Source organism: Rhipicephalus sanguineus, chromosome 11 (assembly GCF_013339695.2).
Source record: "Rhipicephalus sanguineus isolate Rsan-2018 chromosome 11, BIME_Rsan_1.4, whole genome shotgun sequence".
Classification (NCBI taxonomy): Eukaryota; Metazoa; Arthropoda; class Arachnida; order Ixodida; family Ixodidae; genus Rhipicephalus; species Rhipicephalus sanguineus.
The window spans coordinates 128,212,543-128,229,687 of record NC_051186.1 but is presented as its reverse complement, the minus strand read 5'-3'; the positions used below and the strand labels follow the sequence as shown (position 1 = coordinate 128,229,687).

Genomic DNA, 17,145 nt, shown 5'->3' with positions numbered 1-17,145 from the left:
TGGGCGGGGCGCGAAGGCGAAAAGGTCACGTGTCGCCAACCGACCTATCGCAGGGCGCGGCGGCTGGATCAAGGCCTTTCGCTACTTTTGAAAGATAGAGGGACTTTAAGGTGAGTTTGAGACCCCTGCTGTAGATCGACCGTGTAAATCACCGACGGCAGCTTGAAGGCAGTGGCGGATCCAGAGGGGGGGGGGCGGTAGGGGCGATCGCCCCCCCCCCCCAAAGACTGTGTGACACGCCCCCCCTCCCCTTCCCTCTAGTGCCTGCATCCACCTCCTTTGTCAGGTTGCCCCGGCTACCACTGCCCAAACCGCAGAGGAAGCCGAATGGCTAGAGCGTCCGTTTCCAATGCGGAAGCTACCGGGTTCGATTCCCAGTGCCACCGGACACCCGTCGGTTTTTCTGAAGAGTTGCCCCAGCCTGGCAGTTTGTGTTCTGGGCACTCTAGATGGTGCCCTCGTCTTTCCTCGAACTTCTTTCACCCCCTTTTCTTGTTTTCCAACGACGAGGAGCCTCTGTTCTCCTATTTTAATCCCCCTCCCCTGCACAGGAGGGTTGAGATGTTCTTCTCGACTAGAGACGGTTACTATCCTGTGCTTTTCTCTTCTTTATCTAAGAATTTCATCTTCTCAGCCCCCTTGCTTCCTCAGCAAAAGGGGGTGGCAGCTTAAAGAAGCATTGACACAAAAAGTTTGGATCTTGTTTTTTCTACGACTTACTTATTACGGATGGAATGCTCGCTGTGCTCGTTTCCTGGAGCGCGCGACGGTTAATTATTTGTAGATGGTTTTATAGCGCCCAGCCGCAGTTTCGGTTTCAGAGAGCGCGGAGTGAACACAGAATAGTTATCATGTAAATAGTTATTTGTATCGAGAGGGCAGCCACCGTACCGTAAAGAGACAGCGAGAGACGCACTATGCGACCACCCTACCTCCCTGGCCACCCCACCGGCTACAATGGAATCGATGAAGCCGGCCCAGCGCGTCGTCATTCCATATGTGCCGGGCATCAGTGAACAGCTCTCCAGGGTCTTCGGAAAAGCGGGGGTCACGGTAATTCACAAACCGGAATCGACGCTCGCCCGCTTGCTACCGAGGCCGAAAGACCGACCATCACCAAGGCGTAGTCCACAAGGTGTCGTGTTCCGATTGTCCAGCCAGCTACATAGGCGGGAGAAAGTGCTTCCCGGAGAGAATACGCCAACACAATAACGACGTCAGGAAGATGGAAACGCAGCGCAGCGCTCTTGCTGAGCACTGTGAAAAGCACGACCATAAAATCGACTTTGACGGCGCTTCTGTTCTAGAAACAGAAAGGAATCTGCGAAGGAGGCTCTTGCTCTAGTCTCCGCACATTCAGCACACACCTGCAAATGTGAACCGCTCGCTAGGAACAATGCCCCCAAGTATACGTTCACGGCCTCCGAAACGTGAGGGAAAGGGAAAGCCGGAGCCGTGGTGAGAGAACAAGACGCGGCCGTGCTTCCATGACCAACGCAGTCACCCCCTGAGGAAGGGACCGAATCGATCCCGAAACGTTGGGCTCTCTTCAAACTGTGGCTGGAGCCATTTCAACTTCCTAAAACAGTTGACTACGTGAGTACACAAAACCGCGTGCACATGCGCACCGTGTCGTCAACTCTTTTCAACGAAGGCTTTCTGGGTGCTGCTATAATCCCCTCTCAGGCGTTGTAAGTATGCGTGGTGACCCCCCAAAAATGCACTGCCGAGGCAAGGACATCAGCATTTGCACTCCCGTGCAAGTGTGCCCCCTCTTCCCGTTCAAAAAGTCTGCTAGGAGAGTAATCGTGACAGCCAGCACAAACTCGTGGCGCAGGTGGTGGTTGGTTGGTTGGTTACACGAAAACCAAAGGCGAGCTTCGCGGGCAGTGGCGCTACACGCACTTTAAAATCGATTTTTAGTATGTTCTAGGCGATATTATCCATCGATATTTCGTAGGTGATGCGTGTGTGTCCACTCAAATCTATCCCACAAGTTATCTCGCCTTCAAAATTTTGTGTCAGTACTCCTCTAACAAAGTCTCTTCGCGGCGTAAGGCAAGACGCTGGATTGCACACATCGCTGACATATCTGAACCAGAGAAGGTTACGAAACAAAGCCTGTAGGAACCTTTGGATTGTTGCCGTCGACGGGATGAAACAGTGTTCTTCACGTCACCGTTTTTTCCGGCATTTCCGGTGCAGCTTGTCGCTTGGCACGAAGTTGTCCCTCTAAGAACTCAAAGGTAAGAGGTTCTTGAAACGATGCACCTGCAGGTATTAGGCTGCCGAAGTTACTAGAACGTAGGGTATTACCGTCACTGCCGCATCTTGCTAAAACGTTTTAGTCTCACGCGTGGTCTCACCTTTCACTCCTTTCTCTCTTTATTCTTTCGGCGAAAAGCATGGGAGAGCTCCCACGGCTAGGTACGTAGCCAGGATTTTTTTTTTTCGGGGGGGGGGCAAGGCGTAATTGTTCGAAAGAAAGTCTTTCCATGGCAAAAAGAAACAAAAAGCTGCCCGGGAATATAGAAGGCTGGACGAATTTCGGGGGGGGGGGGGGGGCTTGGCTACGTGCCTGTCCACGGCAGCTGCAGCTTTTTGGGATGGCAGTCCTAATGCTGTAGGTTTGACGTTGCACTGCGCTTCTTACAGCGTAGTAGTGAAAGGAAAGCGGCTGCATTGCCTTTGTTTACGACAAGAATTTCCACTCTCAAATTTGGCGGGAAAAAGCGGTGCGCATTGACAAGGCACAGGCGGCTGGCGACTGTCCCACCATCCTGCGAGTGTCTAGACGCACGCGTTGCTACCCGAGTCGTATGAATCTGGAGACTGGTACTGTGGTTGCCACTTGACCCGTCCCGGCGACACGAGGTAAGCGTAGGTCACGCACAAATATATAGCTTGCGTTTAAAACTTTCGGTTTGATATCGTCGGCCCATGATTGTTGTGTTTTCGAGTTCAAGAAGACTTGAAACGTGCCTATCATTGCTAGCTGCAGTATTGGAGATACCAGTCACGCCAGTACTCAGCCAAGTATATCATGCAATTTGTCGTCATTAACCTGTTCAGAGCAGCCAAGAAATCCGCAAACTGACTATAGTGTATCTTTCTGCAGCCCTTCTAATGCAGTTACGAGGAATGTACGAATATCCTACAGAATCCGCTATAACACTATGATTGAATTAAGTACTTTTTTCTTTAGGTATGTTTTCCAAGACATCTGAAAGAATATGAACATGAATTGTTTTCTTTTGCATGAAATAAACGCTGCCCACGATTTTGTGTTCGGATGTTTCAAAGGTACTGAAGCAATGACACACTGACTGAGATAAATTGTCTAAAGTACAAGCAATGATGTCGCACGCTCATATATTCAGCATCTCTTGCTCATGCTCAGCCCGATATAATGTTAATACGCACATTGCGATTTATTCTTTCGGTTACAAAGTGCGCAGCTATTTTTTTTAAGGTATTATGCAGAAAGCCACTTGCAAGGCTTACGTAAATATGCGTAAGCACTGTGCCGCTTGCTAATTTTCGTCGTCTGTGATGCTGCGGCCGTTCTGCTTTGTCGTTGCTGTCTTCGTTTTACTTGTTAAAACGATGCGACGTACGCGTGGAGATGAGCAAGTGGAGCAGTGCTTTATTTACTTTGAAGCACTCTCTAAAGTTTCATTTGCAAACGGCACATGCGCAGCTCCGAAACCACCTCCCTACACTCGCGTGCCTCCCCTGGTCCGGCTGTCAGAAACGCTATTTCTTTATCGGTTAAAACCAGTGACGATTCACGCACGCATTTCTCTCCTTGTTTCTTTATCAAGAAGGCTTCTAAGAGCCGCCACTCGTGCCTTGTCGCCTTGAAAGGTTTTACCTCGCTTCTCAGCGACTGAAAACGACCTGGAGTGGGTTGAGGGAAAGCAACAACGGTATTACGGTACCGCTCTTCCTTTCTCGCTCGTTGTGCTTTCGCCGCTGCTAATTGCGGTAAGGCACCCCTACACCACAAAAGCTTTTGTCGAAATTTACTGTGTGGTGTCACGCCTCATTATTGCCTGTCAGCCCATGCATTCTTAACCCTTTCAGCCCTGGATTTTTTATTTTGGTAGGGGACTTTTTTTCTGCGTGTTTTCCTAATAGTTATGACCCCAGAAGACCACAAACGAAAAATTGAGCCAGTGGTGCAAGTAATAATGGATTTACAGACATGACATCAAATTAGGTCATCAGCGCTCAGCGCTTGTGAAATGAGAAAAATAGCATCTTTTATCCGGCTATTCACTAGAGTACACAAAATGTGAACCACGTCTCATTTTTCAGCGTGATACTCATCGCAACAGCTTCGGTACGACGATCCGAAAATGGCGCTCACCCGCCTCAGCTGACCTGCCTCGGCGTCACCCATGACTTCGGTCAAGCTTCTTCTTCTTTGCGGCTTCCAGCTCCGCAAGCATGTCACCATTTTGGCGTCAATGGCAGTGGGGATCATTGAAGAAGTATTCCCCCAAGAATGGGCAGTTTTGGTTTCATTTCCGAGGTGCTAGGGGGCATTTCTGGTGATGGTGTCAATTGACACCGCCAGGGCCGAAAGGGTTAACGATCCACCTGTCGTTCGGGAGACGCACTAGTGCGTCACTGGAACTGGGAGCGGACGAGCGAGAGAGGAGGAGCGCTACCGTAATCCCGTACCCTCTTTGTGTACCGTGTTTCCGCAACTTGATAAAAGACTCTAATAGCGCACCGTGCACCTGCCATGTCGTCTCTGCCGTCTGTTCGGCGCCATACGGATGACTTTTGTCCAAACGAATAATCCGCGTACAAGTGCTGACAACGCGAGGTCAACGAGCCTCCTAATCCCCGGAAGGATCGTGAGAGATGGTGGTCCTCAACCTCTGAAGTCTTGCGCGGTCAACGGGACATTGAATTTTGAAGTGCAGGTGTGTGCTCATCATTATGACCCGAAGGTCGCGGGATCGAATCCCGGCCGCGGCGGCTGCATTTTCGATGGAGGCGAAAATGTTTGATGCCCGTGTACTTATATTTAGGTGCACGTTAAAGAACCCCAGGTGGTCGAAATTTCCGGAGCCCTCCACTACGGCGTCTCTCATAATCATATCGTGGTTTTGGGACGTTAAACCCCAGATATTATTATTATTATTATGACCCTACAAAGGTTCCAAGGTTGGTGTAATCCTGGTGTGATGACAGCGTGGAGAGAGGGAAAATGGGGTGGACCTCAATCTGCTAATTTAATCCGGTGCTGGAGCACCGTGCCTGTTCCTTGTGATCTGGATAATGTCAATTACTTCCTTCCATCAACTTATCCTGATGACTGCCCGGCAAGACACGAACCCGTGTTCGCACCGGCCACGCAACCCGATTTCTAACAAAGGCTTAGCGCAGCAAAATGGGCATATATCTGAAGTGTGGTAGCCCGTAATTTGTAGTAATTCTTCCAATTTTTAAGATTAGAAAACTGATTAGGACAAATGAGTGGAACTACTTTACGTACAAAGTAACAGTATTTATGCTGTGATGGGGTTCTTTTAATAATAGTAACACTAAAAACAAAAGTGAACCCCTCCCCCCCCCCTTTCCAGTTTTCGAGCGACCGCCCCCCCCCCCCCCTAAAATGAGTGGCTGGATCCGCCCCTGCTTAAAGGGGTCATGAAGCACCTCTTGGGCTGATTGAAAAAACACATCCTGCGGAAAGCTGACACGGCTATGAACTGCTCTGCCAAATATTACAGTCGTGCGCGCCGCGTAATGGCCACAAGCGGAGCGCGAAGTTGCCGTTTCCCCAGGCACCCTCTTTTCAAACAGAGGCCGGTTCTCACTCTCGTCGGTGGGCGGGGCGTCGGTCCGCTGTACGTCGCAAGACCCATAGCATGCTTATTGGCCGATAGCCGACGTAAATCGAGAGCGGCGTTCGGATCAGATGCGCTTCTTGCCGCGGGGTGCCGCCCCTTGCCGGCGCCGCACTCCTCAGTACACGGTAGCCGCACTCGCGCAAGCGAATCACAGCGGGAGAGCGATCGCGTTTCATGACGCGCGCTGGCGTAACCTCTTTCCCCCATGCCATCCCTCCCTGTCTAGCTTCCAGTGCGCTCGCCGGCACGAGAAAAGAGAGAAAGCGCTGGGAGCGTGCGCCAAACCCCCGTAACTCCGCTGATTCTTGACGGATTCGAGAAATTTTTGCGGCAATCGATTCGGGAGGCAGTACACTCCGATACTGAGGCCATTAGATTATTACTTGGAAAAGTGGTTCATGACCCCTTTAAAGGGGTGGTGCCATTAAATTTCGAGGCTATAACAAGCCTGTTGTGGGTTTCCTCTGTATGCAAGGACTTTCTACACGAAGGGTCGGACACAGCAAACGTTTAGAATATATTTTAATTCACTTCCAAAGTGTACCCAAGTGCCCATTCTCCCGATTGAAACCCATCGCTAGCGCGTCAACACTGACGTAGATCCAGCCACCATAGTAGATCTGTAGGATGGGCAACCAAAGTTGTAGTGACGTCACACCAAATGTGCTGTAGTAACGTGAGTGACCTCCGGACTTCCGCCACTTCCGGAACGCACGTACTGCTTTAGTGAACTAGAATATATTCTAATTCACTATAGTACCGGCAAAGCATCGGTTGCTACATCGCTCGCCGAGTTTCGATTGCTTCCTGGCTAAGTGCGTCACAGCCTTGTGTGGTCACGTGACCACGCCTCCTACACTTCTACGTCACTGCCCAACCTCGGCGCCCAGAAACCGAAAGCTGTCCACATCAAAAGGCGATGTTAAATTATTTAGCGAGAACACATGAATCTTGGTGCGTGCATCATGCTTCCTGGAGCTATAGAAAACGCTTACAGCAAAGAACGCGCAAGCCACAAATTTGGTGGCACCACCCCTTTAAATACGCATTTAAAATGGACTGATCAAGGAGGTTTAACCTCCTTGATCAGTTTATTTTAACCTCCTTGGGACTGATGATGAGAAGATACCTTAATTCCGAGGCTGGGGAAGATGGTGCTGCCCCCTACGGTGACGCTGGACAGGTACATGAGCCACGTGGCCGCGCGCTGGCCCAAGGTGAGCTCCATGTCGGTGAGCTGTTCGTGCGGTAGCGTGTAGTCGGCGTGCGGCGAGTAGTGGCCGCCCACGCCGTAGTTGACCACCTGTATGAGCTCGGCGCTCTCCATGCGAAGGCCCGTGGTCGCCGACACGGCGGCGCTCAGTCGCGCCACAAACGAGTATGGGTCGTCGCGCAGCCACGCCACCTGCGGCACCCCGGCGAGATTAATGAGGCGGTCTCAGCTCTGGCGTATCGAAATGAATATATACCAAAGTGCCACTCTTGATTGGTTTAATAGAGAATCCGAAGTCGCTCAGCTGGCTTCTGTGACCACACCCTAGGTCACTAAGATCGTAGACAGCTAGCTCAGTCGTTGGAACGACATTGAAAGGACAAGAAGAAGAATCCTTATTGAGGGAAAGGGAAGGGGTTTAGGATGTAGATGGGTGGGGCCCCATGTTGAAGGCAGTGCCGCCAACTGGACGTGGTACAGAAGCGCTAGTTGCACCTCCGGGTCCGACTGGCGAGGAGTGCCTCCCGTTGCTCCAGAGTTTTCTATTCCATACTTATGCTGTAAGCAGTTGAGGTGATTTGTTTTTTTTTACTGCATCCCCAGAGATGTGGTAGAGGTTCGGTGGCGAGTCGCGACACCGCGTACAATCGCGCCCATACAAAGTTAGAAAAATTTTGTGTAATCGTATAAATTTGGATAGACCCCCGTTTGAATTTTACGGAGGTCAAATATGTTTCTGCTATAACAGCGCACATTCAGTCAGCAGTTATCAAATCTTTAGTCAACATTAGGCATCATTGATTATCCAAGTTTAACCAACACTAGCCATGACTTAGCAAATGGTTGGTCAACATAGGCCAATGCTGGTTGTACGCGAGTGAATGCGGTAGCTAGCGGAGGAAGACCTCGAGAGGTGTGCGCGAGACGAGCTGAATTCGGCCAGAAATGGTCGTCTGTCGTGGACACCATCGTGGCCCGTAACAGAAAGTGACGCGTAAGAGGTCCAGGAAGAAATTGTCATGATCACTGAAATGGACGCTATTTTCTGGTGATATAAATATATATGTGTGGCCAATGTGGCCATAGGGGATGACTTTGTGGCCAGAGGATGACTATATCCTCTGTAGTGAGTAATATTTACATGCATATTACCAGCACTGCAGGTTAGGAATTGATAGCTTGCACGTGACGTCGTGGACGCAGGTTATTGACGTACCGTTATTCCAACATGGCGGCTTTAATGACGTCAAGGCAGCTTACTCACCACTTGGCGATGATAAGCGTGCGCACGAGAGCTGCTTCGATGTGATAACCACACCACTTGGATGTCCTTGGCCTGTGTGCAAGAATACTACGAAAGAAACTGCATGCGATGTACTGATAACATTAACGTGACATCACAAACTTCGTGCCCCATCACGTTGGCACTCCATGGCGGTTTCAATGACGTCAGTGCAAGCCATCTGCTGCTAATGTTGGCTGGTGTTGGCTTAAATGATGGATAATGTTTTAACAGCGGGGCTGTTTAGTCTGGCAGAAATCCGCCAGGTGTACGCTGAAACCGCCGCGCCCAGCTATGAGGTCACTGCATCGCCAGGCAACCAATTGGTACAGCAATGCGTTGGAGGAAGGAAAGTAGGAGAGAAAAAGAGAAATGGAGAGTAGGAGAAGAAATAAATAAAACAAAATAATTTTCTTTGCGAAGCGGGATTGAACCCGCGTACCCACGGTCCGAAGGCGAGCGTCGTATCCACTCGGTTATCCAGGCATGCTAGCAGAACAAGCATTTATGGGAACCATATGATTGCGTTGCTATGGGCGAGAGAAAACGAGGAAATGATAGAAGAAAGAGGAAAAAAGAGAACCAGAGAAAGAGCATGAAACACAGAGAAAGAGATGCATCGAAAGAAAGACAAAAAAAAAACGGAGGCAAAGAAAGAGATGAAGAAATCACACCATCTCCCGCTAAAGAGGACTATGAGGCGATGCGAAGCAGCGTTTCGTCATGTCGAGCTCACGTTTCAGAGGAGGAGTGGAGAGGGGAGGGGAGATGGGTAAGGGAAAGAGGGGAGGGGAAGGGGGAGTGGTGGGGGAGTGCAGAGGAGGTGTATGGAGAGGGTTTGCGCATGCGCAGTAAGGGTGGTCACGCCGCACACCACCACCACCACCACCACCACCACTACCGGATTGAACTCCGCCATAGGATGCTTCGCATTTAAAAAAGTCACAGATTCGCCTCAATGGCGAAGCAATGAATGCGACAGCAAGAAATTGGAATAGGAAGAAATGGTCACTAAAGTAAAACTGCATTTGAGTCTAGATGGTACATATTCCTGAGGCTAAACTTACTGCGCAAACGCACTTCTTTGTCCTTCTTACTTCTTTACTTCTTTGACCCTGCCCCTATATGAATGTGATTTCATGTCTTCGCGTGTCTAATACACTATCATCCTTGTTACACATTTTGGTTCAGAGCTATTGTTGTGTGCACATGTGTGGTAAGGGTGCCTTGGGCTTATATATGCATTGGCGTATGAAAGAATAAAGCAGTTGTTAGTACGTTTCTTTTCTTCGTGGATGTCTTGTGCGTTTGCACTGTAATTTTATCCTCAGGATTCTGGTCATGGTGTAAGATGTAACCGTGACTTTGGTTCAGCCGTCTCTTTTTCTTCCCTCCTGTGGCATAGCTACAAGTATAGTTTACTAGAATAACTTTTCTAGTACACTGTACCCACTAGAGCCAAAGCGTTCCCACTAGCTCGCGCCACCACGAGCCACGGGACGCTTTTCTTTTTCCCTGGCCGATTGGACACAACCAACCAGTGCTACAACCCCAAAATGGAAAACTAGCGTGGGTCCCAAGCGATACGACGGAAACGCAGCGCGGGCAGCGATGCAGCATGGCCAGCGTCTCACATAATTTTAATTTCGCCACGTGTGGCGTCCCGTGCGTTTCACCTAACGCCGCGTGCGCTTGTATTCTGCCCTTAGTATCCCGGAGAACGAATGACGCAGGACGTAATTGTCCAAGGTTGCGCGCTGCGGAGCGAGGGGTCGCAGGTTCGAATCCGCGGTCGCGCGCTTCGGAATTATTTTCTTCTGAATTACTTTTATTTGTGGCTGTTATGTATATATATATATATATATATATATATATATATATATATATATATATATATATATATATATATATCCGGGACATGACGGCAATGGCGACGGCGAAAATCCGCCGAGAGTGTCAATATCGCAATAAAAACAAAGAGAGAAAGCATAGCATGGCCTTGTATAGTATAGTACAGCAAGGTGTGGGAAAGGGAAGTGAGTGATGATGAGAGAAAGGAGGAGGGGAACGTCTCTTCGCACCACTAGTGCGTAGCTGCTGGGATTTGTTTAGTGTCAGCTCATGTCGATTAACCACTGGTTGATGTCTGCAAATAATCATAATATTGGTTATACGCGCGAAAACCGCATGATTATGAGGCCCGCCGCAGTGGAGGGCTCCGAACATTTCGATCGCCTGGTGTTCATTAACGTGCACCTAAACGTGGGCCTCTAGCATTTCACCTCCGCCCAAATGCGACCACCGCGGCCAGGATCGAACCAGCGACAAACCCGCGTCAGCAGCCAAGCGCCATAACCACTGTGCCATCGCGGCGGCTTGTAGATGTCCGCTAAATTTCGCTCTTATTACGTAACTTTGGATATCCGCTGTCGTTGTAACCAGCCTTGTAACATTTAGTCGCACTGCGTTATCTGTTAAATTGTTCGTCCGTCTTAGTCCTAAGAACCGGAACGGCAGCATACCTTGCTGATGCGTGTGGACGCCGGTATCTGCCTTCTGTCATCGCCGAACACCGTCGCCCGGTACAAGAAGGGCGTGGCCAGCTCCTTCAAGGTACGGGTCTCGCTCCGAGTGAGGAAGTTGTGCACGAGCGCCACCTTCGGAGCTTCGTTCAGCAGTTCCACGCGCAGGGGTCGCCACATCAGCATGGTGTCCTGCGGCGATCGACGCAAAACGACGTTTCTCAAAGCGGTCACTTCCGGAGATCATAAGGAAAACAGCCAGCCGGAATGTCGTCCCCAACATCGGGTCGTGCTACTCAGCTTTGGCGCAAGCGGTGGAGTATGCGTGCGTGTGAAGATAGGGGGAGGAGTAAATGGGTGAGGATGGTGATTGTGCTGTCCTGAAGGATTCCGTGAGGTTATCTATCTATAGACGGATACAACTTCAGTAGTGCTCTGCCTTTTCCTCCTCAAAAAGGGGTTCCACACAAGCCTACACCTGAGCGCACGTGTATGCCTGCATGCACTGACCGTGACGATGTGGAGAATCAAACAGCGCAGACCGGGAGATGGGCTTGGGCGGCTGGCGTAGTTCCGAGAGCACATGCTCTCGAACCGGGCCGCGTCGCTCGCCAGGAAGGACCACTTGAGCCGGCTGTCGGCTTGTGCCCTGGCCACCAGTCGGGCACGCCTGCGGTCGATTTTGAGGACAGTCACTCACCACAAAGACTGCTTTTTCACGAGCCTGACGACTTCATAGCGCTTCATGCTACCGCGAACAAGACAACGAAATATACTGCGGAACTCACTTGGACTCTTTATCAAGATGTCTGTCTTAGCTTTGAGCTCAATCACGAATTTAGCGAGATCTGCGCCAAGGCAAACTTAATAGGACTCAAATGCACAAAACTGCTACAGTGGCTACGCTGGAGCAGCGCCATTGGTAAAGTTATCTCACAAAATAGAAGTCATGCACACGTGCCGTCTTTGCGTTTCCTCACTATGGGAGATCACTTCTTCAGCTACCCATACTTGTTTTGGCCTGCGGTATATCTATCTCGCCTCGACAACATAGGCGTAGCCAGATAGGGGAGGGGGGGGGGTTCAACCCTGCGTAGCTTCACCCCCATCCTCCCCTAACCAAAATAACAGAGCTAGGGCGGCACAGGAACATGAAAAAAAATTAACGCAGCTTGCACTAGTGGCGTAAAGCTGAAACCAACAGCGGAGCTGGGCGTCCTCAATTGTTTCTCTTTATTCTTATCTCTCTCTCTCTCTCTATCTCTTCTTAAGTGCTTAAGCACTTCAGGGTCCCGGGCTGTCGTATGCTGTCGTCTCATTTGCTTGGAGTCACCCAGACAAAACCATGTATAGCGTAGCCAGGTATTCGCAATGCCCATAGACTGTCGCGCCGCCAAGCGGAATTCAGGAGCGTCCTCTCGAGGAGGGTTAGTAGACGACAGAATGGCGGCACTACGCAGTCGCTCCCTTGTTCGGCTGTGCTAGGCTCAGTGTTAACGCGTTGACAAGAAAAGAAGACTACGACTTTGCATGTTCCCTGCATCAGTGAACAAACCGGGCCCTCCGTGACACGAGAAATCTGATTTGTTCTTGCGAGACGCGAAGTTTTCGTGAAAATACGTGGCAACTCGCGCTTTCAATGCTAGCCCACAGCTTACACATACTATCAGCTTCGCGAGGCTTTCTGTAGCCACGTAGGTTAGGTAAATGTTATCGTCTGACATATTCAGTTGAAGCTCACCCTGTTTTACTTGCATATAGCATTGGTCAGTGTTTCTTGCAGTGCATGAGTCCCATAACGCTGTACGCGGGGGAGGTCGTGCGGGCTCGCGATGTGCTCTTGTATAACTGAGCGATCTCAAGTTGGCGATACATTAAAATAGAGCCTCTATCCTTTGTCAGCAAAGCGCTGTTACGAATCGTGCGAGCGACGTTTCAATCATTCGAGGACGCGTCTGCTCGACGCCTTTTGCGGAGCGAACGCTTTCCACGCCGTCCTTCGCCAGTGTGTTGGGTGTTGGGTTTCATAGCCACCGCTGTGCCAGCTGCGACGCTTGTTTTTGTACGTTTGTTGATAGGTGGCAGCACACTGCAAGCGATATGCTTGTTGACCGGTCTGAGAGCAAAATGTTCGCCGCGTCCAGACGTATCTCTAATTGTAAACGTGGTGACGCGGAGTCGTCGAAGTCGTTCGGCGGAGGAAATTCTTCAGATTGCTTTCAGCAGTGATGTTGAAAGAAACCATCTTGACGACGAGGATTTTTCACTGGACGTAGAAGACTGTGCAAGCACTGAGAGTGACAGCGACGATGAACCATCAGCTGTCAACTCACGAGGAGCGAGTTGCAACTTCACGACCCCTCGTGCGTGAATATTTTTTCACGCTCGTAAGTCACTTTGATTGTATTTAATGTATAATATCCTTGAGCGAGATCGAAATAAAAGCATAGTTCCTCTTGTGCATTGCATGTATCACAATTATTGTGGATATTATGGAGCGCCGCATGCCGCCAACACTCGAGCTCGACCAGCGAAGCGAAATGGTTAGAGCGATGGAACGTGCAGTCACGGCCACAATCCACGCCTCTCGGCTAACTTCTTCGACGTTGCGAAAAGCATATGTGTGCATTCTTTTCGATATTCATGTTTCGATCGTGCTGATCGAATCTGCAACGAGTGAAGTGAATTGAACACGGCTATAGTCTGATCATGGCTGTGACACAAGCGCTACTGAACTGGATGTTAAATGCTTGTGTTCCGTTGAAGAAGTAACTCCGCGTTCCTGACTGCACAAGTAATGACGACGGCGTGACATGTTTGCAAACCATCAACACGTTAAACATGCTGTCCCGCGCAGCAGCGATGGCGCTACTCGCTGGCGGCCTACTACTGCGGCAAATTCGTCAGGCAGGCTCGGTACGTACTACCTCGGAGTGCCGTTCAGCTCATACGTCAATTCTAGTTCATGCAGTTTTATGTAGCACGCACAGGATTTCGCAAAGCATCGTTATGCACGGTAACGGAGCGGAAATATAACCTTTTACACCGCAGCAAATAATTAGGTGGCAGCACTTAGCACTTAAACTTCCATGGTTTGGGAAAGTATTTTAGTCTCATATCCATTTCAGCGCAGCTCCTGACTTCATCCGGTGAGAGTGGCACGGGCCGTACGTTCGCACGTCCTATTTGTTCCTATGCTAACACACGGTAGCACACGGGTTGACCCTCCTCCTGGCGCCAGCTTGAAAAGCACGGCGCGCCACCTATAGTTCGTGGGCATTGCGAATACCATAGCCATGTATGGCATAGTATAGCAGGGGGCGGGAAAGGGAAGTAAGGGTGAGCAGCAGTGTTGTGAGGGTGAGGAGGAGGCAAAGGAGGGAGAGGGTAAAGCATAGCATATCCATGTATGGCGTCACGCAAGCAAAACCATGTAGAGCGTTGCCATGTAAGTATGATATAACAAGGGTGCAGGAAAGGGAAGTGAGGATGAGGAGGAGGGAAAGAGTAAGGGACAGGGTTAGGCACAGCGTAGCTATGTATGGCGTCACGCAGGCAGAACCATGTATAGTATAGCCATGTATAGTAAATACAGCAAAGGGGCGGGAAAGGGAAGTGAGGGTGAGGAGGATGGAAATGAGGAGGAGACAAGGTGAATCTTTGCATAGCCATCACAGTATAGCCTAGCCATGCGTAGTATAGTATTTCAAGGGGTGGAAAGAGAAGGGCGGGTGAGGAGGATGGAAAGTAAGAAGGGAGAGGGTAAATCATAGTATAGCCATGTATGGCGTCAGGCAAGCAAAACCACGTGTAACATTGCCATCTAAGTATTGTGGGTATTGAGGCTTGCCCATCGCCATTGCGCGGGTTTTTCGCCTATTTCCGCCATCCTCATGTCCGATCATGCGGCTCCCCTCCTCGGCCGTCCTACGGCGCTGGGCGAGCGGGGGTGACGTTAACCCCCCTCACCCCGGCGCCGGATCTCGACGGTGGCGCCGCGTTCGAGTCTCGCGTGCTCGCGTCTCGCGAGACGTTTTGCGCGGCGGGCGAGGGAGACTCTCTCTGGACCTCGTAGGGTAAGCACGTGTTTTTCTCTCCCGTCCGTCGGCTCCTCTTTTTGGGCTCGCTCGGACGGAGTTCGCTAACGGTGCCTTGCGCCAGCGGCGAGCGCTTACCTTACGTTTTTTCCGAACGCTAGGCTGAAGAGCGGTGCAGTGCATTTGCGCGTGGTCATACTACGCCGAAACCGTACCTATCGAAGCCAACGCGAGCGGAGTTTGCCCTTGCTCGAGCGATCGGGCCCTGTGGTCGCAGATCGTAAGAGTACGCAGCATAGTCGCGAGGGACCGTTTTCTCTCGGCGGCGTGTCGCCGTGAGCCCTTTGCCCGCGGAGACCTGCTAGCGGCACCCTTTGTGTTGTACTTTCGCCCGTGGCGTGGTTAAAGGGACACTAAAGAGCAAAACGATTTTTCTCGCATTAGTAAAGTAGTCTTCCACGATACCAAAAACACCACGCTTGCTGCGAGAAAACGCGCAAAAAGAAAATACAGGTGGCGACGCCACCTTGGAATTCCCGCACCATTTGCCGTGACGTCACATATTTTTGACGGCGCCTGCTTGGGCCTACGTAGTTCCTAATCGGTTCAATCGAAGTACATTGCCCTCTGAGGGGGCCAGAGACTTGACATAACAAGTTTGTTGAAATTTTGTCGAGCTAGTGGCGCCAAAATACGTTAAATGCTCTTTGAAACCTTTTACGTCACGAATTACAAAGTTCGGCGCGAAATTTAAAAATGAAACATTGAACTTGGTTTTCTCCTCTAATAATAAACCTATGGTGGTGAAATAAACTACACAAGAGTTCTCCGAGCAAACTTTATCAATCGAAACCAATTCATTGTTTCTCTTTAGTGTCCCTTTAAGCCTGTTTTGCTTCTCCCACCGCCTTTGGGAGCGGGCGTTGTACTGGGTTTGTGGTGTTGCCGCAGGCAATAAAGTGTTGCGGATCTCGAGAGCAGTACTGTGTACTTGCCGCGCTGCGCTCGGCGCCTTTGCGCTCGAACGTACGTGTGCAGCGGCGCGCTAGTTCACGCGAGGCGACGGCAAACGCGGCCCTGTGGCTCGCCAAGTCCGAACCCACGCTAGTGGCCGTACTCCTGTGAGATACGTGCACACTACAGTATGGTACAGCAAGGGTGCGGTCTGTGCGGTCTATAGCAAGGGAGCGCTCGTCTGTGTTCATTCCTGGTCCCTTGTCATTTTTTGCGCTGTTAGTCACATAGTGCGGGATAAGGAAGTTAGGGAGAGGAGGAGAGAGGGTTAAGCATAGCATAACCATGTATGGCGTCACGCCGGCAAAACGATGTATGGCATAGCCATGTATGTAAGTATAGCAAGGGGTCGGGAAAGGGAAGTGAGGGCGAGGAGAATGGAAATGAGGAGGGGCGAAGGTAACCATTGCATAGCCATCATAGTATATAGCACAGTCATGTGCAGTACGGAATAGCAAGGGGTGGGAAAGATGAAGGTGAGATGGAGAGATGTGAGGGTGAGAAGAGACGAAAGGAGGAAGAAAAGGGTAGAACATAGCTCATCGCCATGGATAGTACGGTACAGCAGGATGGTGGAAAAGGGAAGTGAGGGTAAGGAGGAAAAGGAGGAGAGGGAGCGTAGAACGTAGCATAGACGTGTATAGTGCAATATAGCGAGGAGGTGGGAAATGGAAGTGAGCGTGAGGAGAAAAGACGTGAAGGTGAGGAGGATGGAAAGAAGGAGGGGAGGGTAAACGATAGCATAGCTATGTGATAGCACACAACAAGGGGTGGGAATCGGAAGTGAATATGAGACGGAGAAATGTGACGATGAGGACGAGGGAAAGAAGGAGGGGAGGGTAAAGTATAGCATAACCGTGTGTATAGTATAGTATAGCAATGGGGTGGGAAAAGGAAGTGAAGGTGAGGAGGATAGAAAGAAGGAGGGAGAGCGTGAAGCATATAGCATAGCCGTGTATTGTATAGTGTAGCAAGGAGGCGGGAAAGGAAAGTGAGGGTGAGGAGGAAGAAGAGGAGGAGGGAAGAGGACACCACTGTATCACAAATGAAGGTTTCCTTTCCCGCCATGGACGCCGAGCAAGCTTCACGTTTGGAACGCCAAGCACGCTCTTGCCCGTGAGGGCGAGCGTCGCTGAAGGGCAGGCGACTCGCTGCTACGCACATACAGCTTTCACGTTCAGTCCAACTGCATAATTTTCTTCTTTTT

The 17,145-nt window shown here is 50.4% G+C and overlaps 1 protein-coding gene across 1 annotated transcript in view; it reads right to left on the bottom strand.

Annotated features, from left to right (window-relative positions):
* Positions 1-17,145, bottom strand: part of LOC119375398 (prolyl 4-hydroxylase subunit alpha-2-like) — a 38,378-nt gene that overhangs the window by 8,091 nt on the left and 13,142 nt on the right. The window contains exons 4-6 of the mRNA XM_037645579.2: positions 11,398-11,557; positions 10,888-11,079; positions 7,000-7,275 (exon numbers count right to left, since the gene is read on the bottom strand). Of these exons, the coding sequence (XP_037501507.1) occupies positions 7,000-7,275; positions 10,888-11,079; positions 11,398-11,557 (628 nt within the window). The remainder of the gene's footprint in view (positions 1-6,999; positions 7,276-10,887; positions 11,080-11,397; positions 11,558-17,145) is intronic.